Here is a 13,271-nt window from a genome sequence, read left to right as displayed (position 1 = left end):
GGTTTGTGTTTTCAAATCATTTTAGTTGTTACTGATTAACATTTTTTTTTTGGTTATACTTCTCGGTTTTTTTCTGGAAAAAAAAAATCACACACTGACTCTCCTCAGTGACAATAAATAGTAGAATTTGTTTATAAATTAATAACTCCAGCATAATAATGTATTCTAATTAACATTCTCTGATGATCCCTTGCCACATTTTATAGTCTGCTCCTGGAGTTGTTTTCCCTACCTGGAAGCACAGTTTGCCTGCCTGAGCTGTGACCTTTGAACCTCGAAACGCAGGGTGGAAAGTGCATTTGCGGTGCAGTGACAGTTGCTGACCACAGAGGGGCAGCATAGAACCATGTGTCCTGCTCAACCCTTCAAGTCAAACGTCTTATTTGCTTAGTTGCGGGGCTTTAACAAAACTCTAACACACAAATGACGTTTAAAATGCAATATATATTATAGTCATGCAGATTCCTTTTCTTTTCAATTTTATTGAGGTCAAAGATGAATATCCACAGTCTCCACACACCCACTATACACGTGGATACTCGGGCAAGAAGAAAATATTGAGTTGCTTTCATAAATAATGACGTACTATTGAGTTTCCCTGCTCCACTTGGATTAGTTGCTGGAGACCAAAACAACCTCTTTTTTTCTTCTTTCATTTTGGTTGTTTTTCATCATTTCTAACAAGTAAAAGGGTGAATCCAAATGGCAAATTTGGCAGAAACAAATTAATTTAAACCAGGCAGTACAGTCCTGGAGTGGGCAGCACATTTGCAACGTGGAGTTTTTATTTTTTTTTGTCCACCACTCGGACATACATGACACTCCCACCGCTGCTAAATTGGCCCGAGGTGAACAGGGGCGTAGTTGGGAGGAGGTACAGAGGGGACATGGCCCCCCTACTTTCTGAATCTGTCTCCTTCACAATTTTATTACCAGTAAAACAATTCCAATTTATTTGTTGACGCTGTGACAAGTTCTGAGATGCCCTTGAACGCATCACAAGTGGTTGTGTCAAAGACGACCAATCTCACACAAACACACACACACATTGACATTTGTGGCTTTTGGAATCACACAGCTCACTGAGGTTTGAATCTCAGCACCGCCTTTGATGAGGGCTTCACCTTCCAGGCCGTGTTCAATTCGGCGCGTCGGGTTACGGTCTGACTCCCACAGGTTTTGTGACGCCAGCGCCACTGTTGGCTTTCGACGAGCGTGGATGTTTCAGCTCCATCAGATAACGGCAGCTCTATTTGGCACATCTTGAAAGTGGCGGTGCGTTGTGACTCGTGAGCCTTCAAAGGTCTCTGAGTGCAACGGCGAGCAAACACGGGTTCACCGGAGCACGGCCCGAAATGCGCATGAGGAAAAAAAAAATTTTGGAATCTCCATGATGATGGTTGACGAGATAATGAATGAATTTGAAATCGTTTTTCGACAAGAAACAGTAGGAATCGAAAATAATCTCGAGTCAAACTGTGAACGCCCTCTTAAAGAACACATTAACTCTGGTGATGTTCTCAGGAAGATTTCACAGGGAGTCAATTTGTGAGTAAATTGAGTCGAGATCATCATTTCAATACTCGTGCTTTTTTGTGACATTTGTATTTAGCGGCGTGCTGTGCTGTGAACATTTTCCACTGCTTCGATAAAGGTTAAGAAACTGCTCCGGAGCGGTTAACGTCTGTGTAAAATAAAACTATATAAAACTACAAAATATCTCATGAACCGTATTTTCCGCACTATAAGGTGCACCTAAAAACCTCAAATTTTCTCAAAAGCCGACAGTGCGCCTTCTAATCAGGTGCGCCTTATATATGGACCAATATCGAGCCACTACGGCAGGCGTGTCCAAATATATGGATTTATACATGGACAAAGTTTTAAAATGGGCCATTCATTGAAGGTGCGCCTTATAATCCAGTGCGACTTATATATGGACAAAGTTTTAAAATGGGCCATTCATTGAAGGTGCGCCTTATAATCCGGTGCGCCTTATAGTGCGGAAAATACGGTAAAAGTAAATTGCCTTGTGTGAATGTTGTTTGACAATACCGTGTGCGAATCCCGTTTATCGATTTCACCCATTAATAAGGAAAATAACATTCATTAAAACAATCCAATAGACTGTAAATTATTAAACACTGTGGCTCTATTAATTCACTGTTATTCCTTCCGGTGTGCACGTCTTGGCCACCGGGTGGCAGTATAATTAAAGTCAGGCAGACAAACGAGGCGGAGGATAAAGAATATATGCCTGTGATTCTTTTTAAATAATCTGTCAACATGTTGCTGCATCGTTTGTGTTGAAAGGTCTGTCTCTTAAAGGGGAATTAAAAAAAAATCTATAACATGCCTTTTATTCTGTTAAATATGGTGTTGGTTGTCATTATAGTTTCAACAGATTATTAAAATTAGGACTAATAACAGATTGTCATGTGATGCGTCAAGAAACTCGTGCGTCTGAAAGACAAGCCCGCCCAGAAGTAGAACGCAGGGCCACGCACTGACTAAATAGGTCATTAGCTGGGTGGGAGTTGTAAAATAAGAAAGATGCTAACGAGCTTACCATATGTATTGATTTCATGAGCTTGTGACCATCTGATCCCGTTCAGGGCCGGCCGCCACTTGTTTGTTTGGACGCGGCCCATATTTGATTTCATCTCGACCTCCTCGTCAACAGCCTCGGGCTTCATCAGGAATTCCAAACGGGATGGGAGGCCAACACGCGAGGCAGGTCGGAGGATGGAAGACCTGTTTTGAAGAGGAGGTCAACGCTGAAGCAGGTGGAAACCAGGATAGAGCATTTGATTTGGGAAGTTTTATCATATAAACTGAGCAAGTTTTTTGTTACGGAAAATCAAGGGGAGTTTATGTTAGCATATAAAAAGACACCTGGGGTTAGCGCATGACCTCGAGGACAAAAGTAGAATAGAAACTCGGCATTCTCATTTTCTGAATGTACATCCCAGCGTAGGCCTCCGACAGCCTTTTAGCGACGCTTTGTGCATCCCAATGGCTTACAGACAGCTCCGCGTCGGACCATGAGCCGACCATTATGGCGATGTGAATGTGGGCCGCCGCAGTGGCCGATGACAGCTTAATTCGCGGGCACCCCCCCCCCCCCCCTCGCTCGGACTCATATACGACTCCCCCGCCCTTCTGAGACCCGGCGTTTGTGCCAGCTGACAGGTGATGATCAGAACCGGCGGAGGCGAGTGGGAAACGGCGCGGCCGGCTCGGGTTTCGGGGCTCCGTGAAAAGATTTGTTGAGGCCGTTTCAGATCTGATGGAGGTTCCCATGTCCGTCACCGAGGCCATGTTTGGATAATGGGCGCCGCTATCTTTCATATCTGATGCGGGCGAGGACGCCTTCTCCCTGGTGGCGTGGCTTTGAAGGCATCAGGAAACGGTTAAACGGGTGTCGAAAAGGGAGCGGTGGGGGTGGAATGAGGCGCGACCCGACTTAAAAAGGCCTTGAAAAAGGGCCGGATTGGCGACCGTCATGAGCGAGTGAGGCCAAAAGGGGGAGGGCAGAAGGGGGATCCCGGAGATAGAGGGTGGCGCTACTTTGCTTCGAGGTCACAGAGGGCAGTCGCCTCCGGACTCGCTGGCACTCGGGAGATAAACGCCATTTTGGAGCGTCCGTCCCGGGGAACGTGCGGCAGCGCCATGTTGACCCTCTGAAGATGACGGCGGCCAAAGCTCTCGCCGGTGCCCAAATGTGCTTCCTCGTCCTACTCCTGATGAGCGGCGTCGCCTCGGTGTCGGCTCAGTTTAACGGATACAACTGTGATGCTAACCAGCACAGCAGGTTTCCTGGTGAGGAAAAATTAAATTTTTAATTTTTAATGACGCACGCACGCAACATCAGGACCGCGTTACATTTCACGTCGTCGATAATTATGGCAAATTGACTCAAAATGTCATTTGGACCAGCAGATTGTAATGAGAGCTGCACTTCATCACACTGTCTGATCATTTTTAATAATTTAATAAGGACGGGGGCCTGACCGTATTCAAATATTTAATACATTTTAATGGAATCTTTTTTTTTTTTAGACTCACTTGTCAGTATGATGCAGTGCAGTTCGTTATAAAGCGAGTTTTCAATATTACAGATTTGATCGGGACAAAGTGTTATCTTGATTAAAGGCAAGCAGAAGAAAACGCTTACGCTGTATAGAATTATTAACAAAATGGATTCCAGCCTTCCACGTTGACAATAGGCTTCCCAAAATGAAAAAAAACTTTTTCATTTAATCAAAATAAAGTTTGGCTCTTGATGCTCACATTCCAAAAGGTTTTGGTGTATAATTTTAAATGTATTTTTAAGTCCTACAACAACACCTACAAGGATAAGCATCACAATAATAACGGCGAGTACCGATACCAGATATCGATACCAGACTTATTTCAATACCAGTATCGTCCACCCTCTTGAGGCCATTTTACAATCAGGACCAAGAAATTAGAAGAATGATCTGTCTGTTTTTTGGGGGGGATTTTATGTATCCTTAATACTAGTGGTATCGGTACTGGTATCGGTGACAACGCAACAATTAAGTACTCATACTGGTATCGGCTTGAAAAATAGTGGTATTAAATATCAATTGATAACAATGGTAATAAATTTGTTCCGAATTTGTATCCGATTATTTCACACAACTGACTTCAATTGAAATCGATGTATTTTAAATCTCCAAATGTACAGTAATATCCTACTTTGACGCACTTTTACACTTTAAATGTCAACATTATGACAATATGGACTTGCGTAAGTCAGCACCCCCCTAGGTAATTGTTGACCAATAAGAATACTCACTCAGTTGTTGTTGGAAAGGCGAGCGGGACGTCAGCGTGTATTGCGGCGTGCAGACCATCACGGTGAAGATCAACTTCTGCCCGGTGCTGTTCTCCGGATACACTGACACGGACCTGGCGCTCAACGGTCACCATGGCGACGCCCAATGCCGCGGCTTCATCAACAACAACACCTTCCCCACCGTTGTGCTGTTCAGCATCGGCCTCAGCACTCTGGAAGCTTGCGGCAATAGCCTGGAGGTGAACACACACACACGCATATTTAATCAATACTAGCTTCATTAAGCTGTTTACAGGCTTGGTGAAAAGCGATGCAACTCTTGCTTCCTCCGCAGGTCAGCACAGCCTTGGGACCCAACGCCTATGGGAACATGTCGCTGGTACAAATCGGGAACGTCTCCGGCTTCGTTGACACCCCCGACCCTCCGACTATCATCAGCTACCTCCCTGGTTTGTTGTACAAATTCAGCTGCAGCTACCCGTTGGAGTACCTGGTCAATAATTCACAACTGGCTTCGTAAGTTGGCTTTTTTTCTGTTACTACTTCCCTAATCCTAATTGGTGACATTTAAATAATCGAGACGTATTTGTGGTGCATATTGTTTTCCATTGGAGGTGATACAATGAATCGATTCATCGAAAACTATTTTGCTCATCAAACATGCACGTCAGGTTCATTGAAAACTCGATTGTTCTCAAACTTATTATACCAACCCCGGAAAATACTTCCAAAGTGGACCAACATCAAAATACAGTAATTGATAATTACGTCATCCTGTTGGTCTAGATTCTTGGACTTGACACAAATGATGGGATCATGAAAAAAATGGATTCCAATGTTAATATTGTTAAATACAAAATGACGGGCAGCTAAGTTCAGCAGCTCTTTTGTGTCGATGCAAGAGCTGCTCTGTAAAGCCTTGATCTGAGATGACGCTGTAAAGACTTATTGATAAGTTCCACGTTTATTATGGACGGCGCCTGAGCTCACACGTTGTATCTTTTCACAGTTCGTCAGCCGCCATATCCGTCAAGGACAGCAACGGCACGTTTGTGAGCACACTGAGTCTCATGCTGTACAACGTGAGTGAGCCGGTTCATTCCAATCACGTTTGGACCTCAAGTCGAGATCTCGGTCGGTCGCGGTTTCGAAATATCAGTATTCGCCCAAGTGCCGACTCGTTTCAGATAGAATGTCTTACTTCTCGGCGGCCATTCGCGAACCGTTTCTGTCACTATGACGATGCGTCATTTGACAAGAAATTGTTTGAGGAACTCTAAAATAGTAGACAGAACTATTGTAAAGCTATTATTGATGATTATCATTATGAAATACAGACACAAAAAGTATCCTTCCTTTTAAAATGAAGTTTAAAATGATCTGAGGTCAAATTTGGGGTCACTGCCCTCCTGGTAAACAAAAAGTTCGTCTTAAGCCATGTACTGTATATTTATTGACTACCGTAATTTTCGGACTATAAGTCGCACCGGAGTATAAGTCGCACCAGCCATAAAATGCCCAAAAAAGTGAAAAAAAAAATATATATATATGTATATAAATCGCTCCTGAGTATAAGTAAAAAAAAACTATGAAAAAAAACGCGACTACCGAAAATTACGGTACTATAAATGTAATAATATTTTTTTTTACAAACAAACTACCATTTTAATACGCAATTTGTGATTGCTTTTCCTTTAGGACTCCACATACAACCAAATGCTCTCCATCCCGATGGCCGGCCTGGCTTTGAAGACCAGAGTGTTTGCTGCAGTCAAGGCCACCAATCTGGACAAACGGTAGCGCAAAGCGGTTATTTAACGCCGACTCCATTTGACTGGATAAGTCAACCGCCGCCGCCATTATGATATTATACGACAGCGAGGCGCCGGGCCGTGACAGAAGGAGAAAGAGCCGAGTGCATTTTCCCATGTGCAGTCGGGTCTCGATCTCACCGTTTTGTCCCCCCGCAGTTGGAACATCTTGATGGACTACTGTTACACAACCCCCTCAGGGAATCCTAATGATGAACTTCGCTACGACCTTTTCCTGGGGTAATCTGACTTGTCCAGCCACCACAAAAGGGGAGCTATTAGCCATTCATGCCCGTCCGTCCCTCTGAAAGCAACAACGTCATATCGCCTACGCGCCTTTTTCTCTCTGTCTCGGCACAGCTGCTACAAAGACCCTCAGACCACCGTTTTTGAGAACGGCAAGAGTCAGATGGGACGTTTCTCCTTTGAGGTTTTCCGCTTTGTCAAGCACCGGCACCAGAAGATGTCCACCGTTTTCCTGCATTGCGTCACCAAGCTGTGCAAAAGCGACGATTGCATCATGCTCATGCCGGTAGGACTTCATCGGATCCGACTCGACTGTTCCGGCGTGACCCGTGACGTGTTTGGCAGATCTGCGGGCGGCGGCGGCGAAGGCGGGACGAAGGGACCGGCCTCGGATCGCCTCCGGCCGCCAGTGGCAATGCCGTCATTAGCGCTGGGCCAATCATCACCAGGAGTGGTACGAGCGCACTCTTACGATTGATGCTTAGATAGAAGGTCCGACGCATTCGGTAGAGTACCGGAACCTCCAGAAGAAGAGAAATTCATTCGTTGATGTTTCATATTGAGGTCAACATGGCTGCCATTTTTTTAGGCCGATTCTAAAATTCCAATAACCGATTAATCGTTCAATTAATGTGAAAAATTTCATCAATAAAATAACTTTTTTTTTTTTAATTTAATAGATGATACCGCTGTCAACAACACTCAGCTTGGTAAGCAAACTCACACAAATTTTTCTGTCCTGGAATAAAAAATAAAAAAAACAGGGTCACGATAAGTTCATGCTATAGCACTTTTAAATTTCTTTCACTGCCCACACGCTCCATTTTACCTTCCAGCGCCAGGCGGCCCCTCCCATCTGGTGAATCCGGTAACCACGGCGCTCATCTCGGGCGTGGTCATACTGGGCGGGACGAGCGTCGGCTTCGTACTGCTGTCGCTTCGCCTCCTGCAGAAGTCCCACGTGCTAGCATCCTCCTCCTCCTCCTCGGCAGCCTCAGGAGTTTGGAACCCCGCCTTTAAATGAACACAATTAAATTATAAACACACAATAGTTAATTCATTTGCACGCACGTCACTAAATGTGTGTTTCAGGTGTTGTTAGATTTTAAGTACACGACAAAAAAGTTAGATAGTTTGAATTCTTATAAGGCAGAAATCTTAAGATTGTTACTAAGATACTGACCAAAAGTATAGAAGCATGATTTAAAATTAGTTTTTTTTTGGTTAAAATCAATAATATTTTTTTTTAAAGATGCATTTTTGAAATACATTTTAAAAACATTTTAAAGAACTTTTATGCTTTAGGTGTTGAATACTTTAATAAAAATGACATTTTCCATGTGTATAGTTTTATAGCTTTCATATTTTGGTGCGTATCTATCTATCTATCTATCTATGTATCTATGTATCTATCTATGTATCTATCTATGTATCTATCTATCTATCTATCTATCTATCTATCTATCTATCTATCTATCTATCTATCTATCTATCTATCTATCTATCTATCTATCTATCTATCTATCTATCTATCTATCTATCTATCTATCTATCTATCTATCTATCTATCTATCTATCTATCTATCTATCTATCTATCTATCTATCTATCTATCTATCTATCTATCTATCTATCTATCTATCTATCTATCTATCTATCTATCTATCTATCTATCTATCTATCTATCTATCTATCTATCTATCTATCTATCTATCTATCTATCTATCTATCTATCTATCTATCTATCTATCTATCTATCTATCTATCTATCTATCTATCTATCTATCTATCTATCTATCTATCTATCTATCTATCTATCTATCGATCTATCTATCGATCTATCTATCGATCTATCTATCTATACATATACACACACATATACATTATTTTTTTCCCAGTGCTCACTTTCGGAGATTTATAGTGTATTTTTCTGTTTTTCTCATTTTGTGAGACATTTCCCCAAACGGCAACAGTACCAAATATTACCGCCTTTTGTGATTGCCAGAATGAACTTTTCCAATTTTCCCTGGATTGATTCTCCTTCGCCGTGACCCGTGTAATAAAAGTCTAGACCTCACGTGCATGACTGGCTCCACTCTAATCCCGACTTTCAACTGCCATTATGTGAGCATGTCTCCATCACGCACAAGAAACGATGGAACAAGTGGAGCGAATGCTGAGACCCCGCCTGCCTCGGGTCACTGAAATCTCTGACCCAAAGTGGGAAGAAGAGTGAAGAAAACCCGCGTGGGGTCACGTCATCACGACACGGCATGGATGATGAACTCAGACAGCCATCCTTTATCTTGACCCGGATCTGAGGTGGCTCAGCTGACAAATTCCTTTTATGGGACTCTTGCTTAGTCTTTCGAACTAATCTTGAATTTTTTTTGAAAAAAAAAAGCTCACAATCACACAAAAAGCTAGATAAATAACAACAGGCTCTCTTCTCTTTTTTGAGTTCTGGTTCAATAGCTAGCAAACATTCCCCCGCTTAAATTTCACATTAGCGACGAGAAGAAAAAACTTTGTTTCAAGTCTTGCGTTGGGTTTCATCACCTGCCTGGAGGAGATGACCACAAAAAGCGAATTGTTGTGTCTTTGACCCTGTTCAGTCAGGTCAGCGCATATGAAAGCGTCTCCACCGGACGTCCTCGTCAAAAACTGGGCCGAAAGACTGAGATAGGTTTGCTCCCTCCAAATGGATTTTGTACCCTAATCCAGGAATCCCTTTTCCGGATTAATCTCCTTCTGAAGTGACATTTGCGCTTCTCCCTCAGCTTTCAGAGCGACGGGAGATGGCTTTGATCAGGTTCCTCATCCTGACCTCGTTGTGGATTGCGGGCCGAGAGGCCCTCAGCCTCTCTGACTGCTGAGAGGTCTACCTGGTGAGACTGTACATCCGTGCGGGGAGGGAAGGGGGGTATTGATTTTAGTTTAGACAAATGCCCTCGAGGACAATGCACTGACTTCATCTATTGACCCGCCGCATGTTGACTAATGTGCTGGTAGATATTTGCAGCCCAAACAATGTTGTTAAAACGTCTGCTGCAGTTTCAGTTTTTATTTTTTTTTATCAGAATATACCGATATCGCCGTGGTGTGCGGCACATCCGGCATCGACCCGGCTATCCAAATCTGCCCGGTGGTCTACACGGGGATACAATGAGAGTTTACTGTATCCTCTGACATTGTTTTGACACTTTACACAGACGTGAAAAACACCATAGCTCTAAATTGACAGAGTTGAGTGATGGAGTTATTCATCCACAGCAGGTCAAATCGGCTCAGGAGCCCGGAAGATTGCTGTTGCCGAAAAAGCGTCCTAACAGGAGGCTAAAGATTTTAAAGCTTCCAACCTGATGATTGGGAAAAGATGGATGCACGGTGCTAAAAGCCGCGGTGGCTTTATTTGACAAAGTTGTATTTCTCAGGCTCTTTTTAAAAAACGTCAGCCTGGTTGTTATCGCACAGCGACTATTCAAAACGTCATCCCTCATATTGAAATACTCTCCCTATCTTTCCAGCAGCCACTCAATCGAAAGAAGAGGGGAAGTTTTTTTTTTTTTTCCTTCCTGATGGCACCGCTATTTCAACATAAACAACTTTTTTTTCAATCTGGAGTCGCATCATTTCCTGTGCCGCTCCGGCCTGGGGATCGCTGTGGCCCGTCCTCTTTGCGCTAGGCGTGGCGGCCATTTTGACAGCGGCCTTATTTTATCATAAGATGAGACGACTGAGCTAGCATAGGTACACGTTGTATGCAGGAGGACTTTGAATTAAAAAAAAAAAAATCCTACACATTTATGGACGTATCACGATGCATACAACTTATTCTGTATCTTTTTGTTGATGGTATTTTTGTGCAAACCGGAGTTGAAAGCCATTTGCATGTTTTATGTCGTATTTCAAATACATGCATTGTACGCACGTCACAACAATGATTTCAAGCAGCTATTTTAATATTCATTTATTTGCAGATTGTGCTTACTTTCATTCATATAAATATTGTAACAGTGTTTTGCCAATTCCCAAAATTTCAAGACTTGCTGCTGTGTAGATTGCCACCATTTTGGGTTGTCGAGGATGACGCGTATTGATTATTAAAGCCTGCGAGATGTACAAACAGAGTAAATCAAATCTAATCACTCCATGTGATTCCCTGCAGTGACACAATCCACATTGCATTTATAGTCAAGCAGTTTTTGTAATGACTTTCCACCAGAGGGTGTCTAATCACCATTTTTTTTGTTCACTTGTCCGGTGAGACATTTTAGCAGTGGACAGGGAATGTTTTAAGGAGTCCAAATTTAAATTGACCAATTAAAGATGTCTCGTTCGCTCAATAGGAGCGCTAGGAAAGATGTCTTATGTCAATAATTGCCATTTTTGCATTTCGGTCCGACTGGAACCTGCGTCCTCCGTCTCCGAAAATCAAATCCTGACAGACTGAGCTCGCGCCGGCATTTAGCGGGGTCATGACTGATTTGATGGAAATGGAGATGGTTTCCAGTGCGACAAGGGGAGCAATCAGCGGGTGATGAGATGAGCCACTTTTTAACGTGAATGGAGGGGACGACCAGCTGATCTCGCTCCATTAAGGCGGCAGTAAAATGTACGCTCGCGATGAATCTTTTCTTTTATGACTTCACTGTAATTTAATTAAAACAACAGGGATGGACACCGACCTTTAGATCGGGGCCGCTTTGCCCTCTAAAAATGTTTACGGCCTTGAGGGGGGGGGTTGTTGTGGACCTGCTGCCCGTGTTGCAAACGACAGGCCATATTTTATGTTTTTTATTTTTTTGGTGGGCCGACGCCTGCTGACTTTTCATCGTGAGCGGCATTTGAATGGAAGCCATTAAATACTGTCACTTTCATATCTGCCAGACAAGGGTGGAGCAAAAAAAAAAAAAAATCCGTTTGGTGGTCCTTCTTTCCTTTTGGTGAGCTGGATGAATAATTGTTCTGTCATTTCCACTCTAATTAAAAGCCACATGAGTGTGTCTGTAGGCTAACGGGTGTAGCACTTTTCATGAAAAATGAATGGAGCAGCCGTAGCCTAGTTTAAGGCCAGCACGTGAGCATAAAGAGCGGCATGACTTTGAATAAACATGGGCGTGAGGACGGCGAAGGAGAAAAAATAATACTAAAAAAAAGCCATGCGTGGATAAAGCGAGGTGCAAAAGTGTTACGGCAGACTGCTGAGCGGGCGGAAAGCCTGTGAAGGGGTCTGGTTATTCCATTAACCTTTTGTAATGAGGCAGAGAAAGTGGACGGCGGCAGGTAAAGCAAAATGTCATGTTCAAGTCAGAGCCACAGCACATCTTCAATGGACACTTTATGGCTAGCCTATCTTAGCTTACCTTATGGTGCGAGACTCTTTGCAGGCAATAAACATCATATGACTATTTCTCATGCTTTGGCGTCCATCTGAGCAAGAAAAGTCTAAGAATAGGACCTGGAGATAGGCTAGTTGCTAGCCTCCTTAAGTGCACTGCAAAATCAAAACGCTAACTCAAATGATACAATTCTCGATATTTGGGGGAATGAAAATGAAGACTATGTCAAATGTTACTGCTACAGGCCATTAAATGGGTACAATTATTATTATTAACAATAAAATAAGAGTATGCTGCTGTTAGCTTGTAAACCAGAAGGGTATTAGCCTACTAGCTTAATTTGCTACATCTCATTTCCCAGCATTATTTTAATAGGGTTGGTGTAACCTTCAAAGGCTGACTATCTGACCATCTGCCTGCTTCAATTGCAAATTTCCTTTTCCTCAAATTGTGTTAACATTACAAATTAGTTTGTGATGGCCCTCAGGACGTAGGTTGCCCAACCCTGGTATCTTTGCAGCTGCATCTCTCCTATGAATATAATTTGCCGTTAACAACAGGGCAAGCGAATGTATTATAGTTATCTTGAGGATAGCAGAAAAACGACTCGTGATTTCCAAACAGCTTGTGAGAATTAGGAAGTATTGCAAGAGCTTTTCTTCCCAGGGCATATTGGCTCCAACAAACAATACAGAACATCATGTGGCGTATGTTTTGCGTTTGCGCTTCCTCCCGGGCCCTCGACGGAACACGCTGTATTTCAGCCGCGTCACATTTGCATGCTCATTTGCACATCAAGTGGACAGCCAGCATCATTAGCATTCATGTGAAGTAGTGCATTTGTCCAAGCCGAACGTCAAGTAAGCTATGTGTTGCTCATTTGAGACATTCTTTACTTGCTGTGCGAGTCTTTTTGCTTGTTTCTAGCTAAGTTGATTCTTATTGGAAATACTTATCATGATGCCTGGCCCCTTGTACCTGCGCCTGTCTATAAAAATACTAAAAAAAAGAAACTTGCGCTGGGCACCAAAAAAAAGGTGCTGGAAAT

At 43.0% G+C, this 13,271-nt stretch overlaps 1 protein-coding gene and 1 long non-coding RNA gene across 3 annotated transcripts in view; one reads left to right on the top strand and one right to left on the bottom strand.

Annotated features, from left to right (window-relative positions):
- Nucleotides 1–253: 253 nt before the first annotated feature.
- LOC133156214 (uncharacterized) overlaps nucleotides 254–13,271 on the bottom strand; it is a 29,908-nt gene continuing 16,890 nt past the window's right edge. Inside the window, exons 5-7 of one of the 2 annotated variants that reach the window (XR_009714806.1) lie at nucleotides 7,712–7,896; nucleotides 4,826–5,058; nucleotides 254–2,754 (exon numbers count right to left, since the gene is read on the bottom strand). This is a non-coding gene — a long non-coding RNA (uncharacterized LOC133156214). Of the gene's footprint in view, nucleotides 2,755–3,679; nucleotides 3,820–4,825; nucleotides 5,059–7,711; nucleotides 7,897–13,271 lie in introns of those variants that run through there. The other variant, XR_009714807.1, reaches the window with a different exon arrangement.
- On the top strand, nucleotides 3,689–8,131 carry zpld1b (zona pellucida-like domain containing 1b). The gene is made up of 10 exons (XM_061282037.1): nucleotides 3,689–3,822; nucleotides 4,844–5,064; nucleotides 5,160–5,341; nucleotides 5,835–5,907; nucleotides 6,524–6,621; nucleotides 6,796–6,876; nucleotides 6,997–7,168; nucleotides 7,228–7,336; nucleotides 7,563–7,592; nucleotides 7,719–8,131. Exons 1-10 carry the CDS (start codon nucleotides 3,690–3,692, stop codon nucleotides 7,904–7,906), a joined length of 1,287 nt encoding a protein of 428 aa, XP_061138021.1. The 5' UTR covers nucleotide 3,689; the 3' UTR covers nucleotides 7,907–8,131.

Source organism: Syngnathus typhle, linkage group LG6 (assembly GCF_033458585.1).
Source record: "Syngnathus typhle isolate RoL2023-S1 ecotype Sweden linkage group LG6, RoL_Styp_1.0, whole genome shotgun sequence".
Taxonomy (NCBI): Eukaryota; Metazoa; Chordata; class Actinopteri; order Syngnathiformes; family Syngnathidae; genus Syngnathus; species Syngnathus typhle.
The sequence above is the reverse complement of the archived record's forward strand: the minus strand, read 5'-3'. Positions and strand labels throughout refer to the sequence as shown.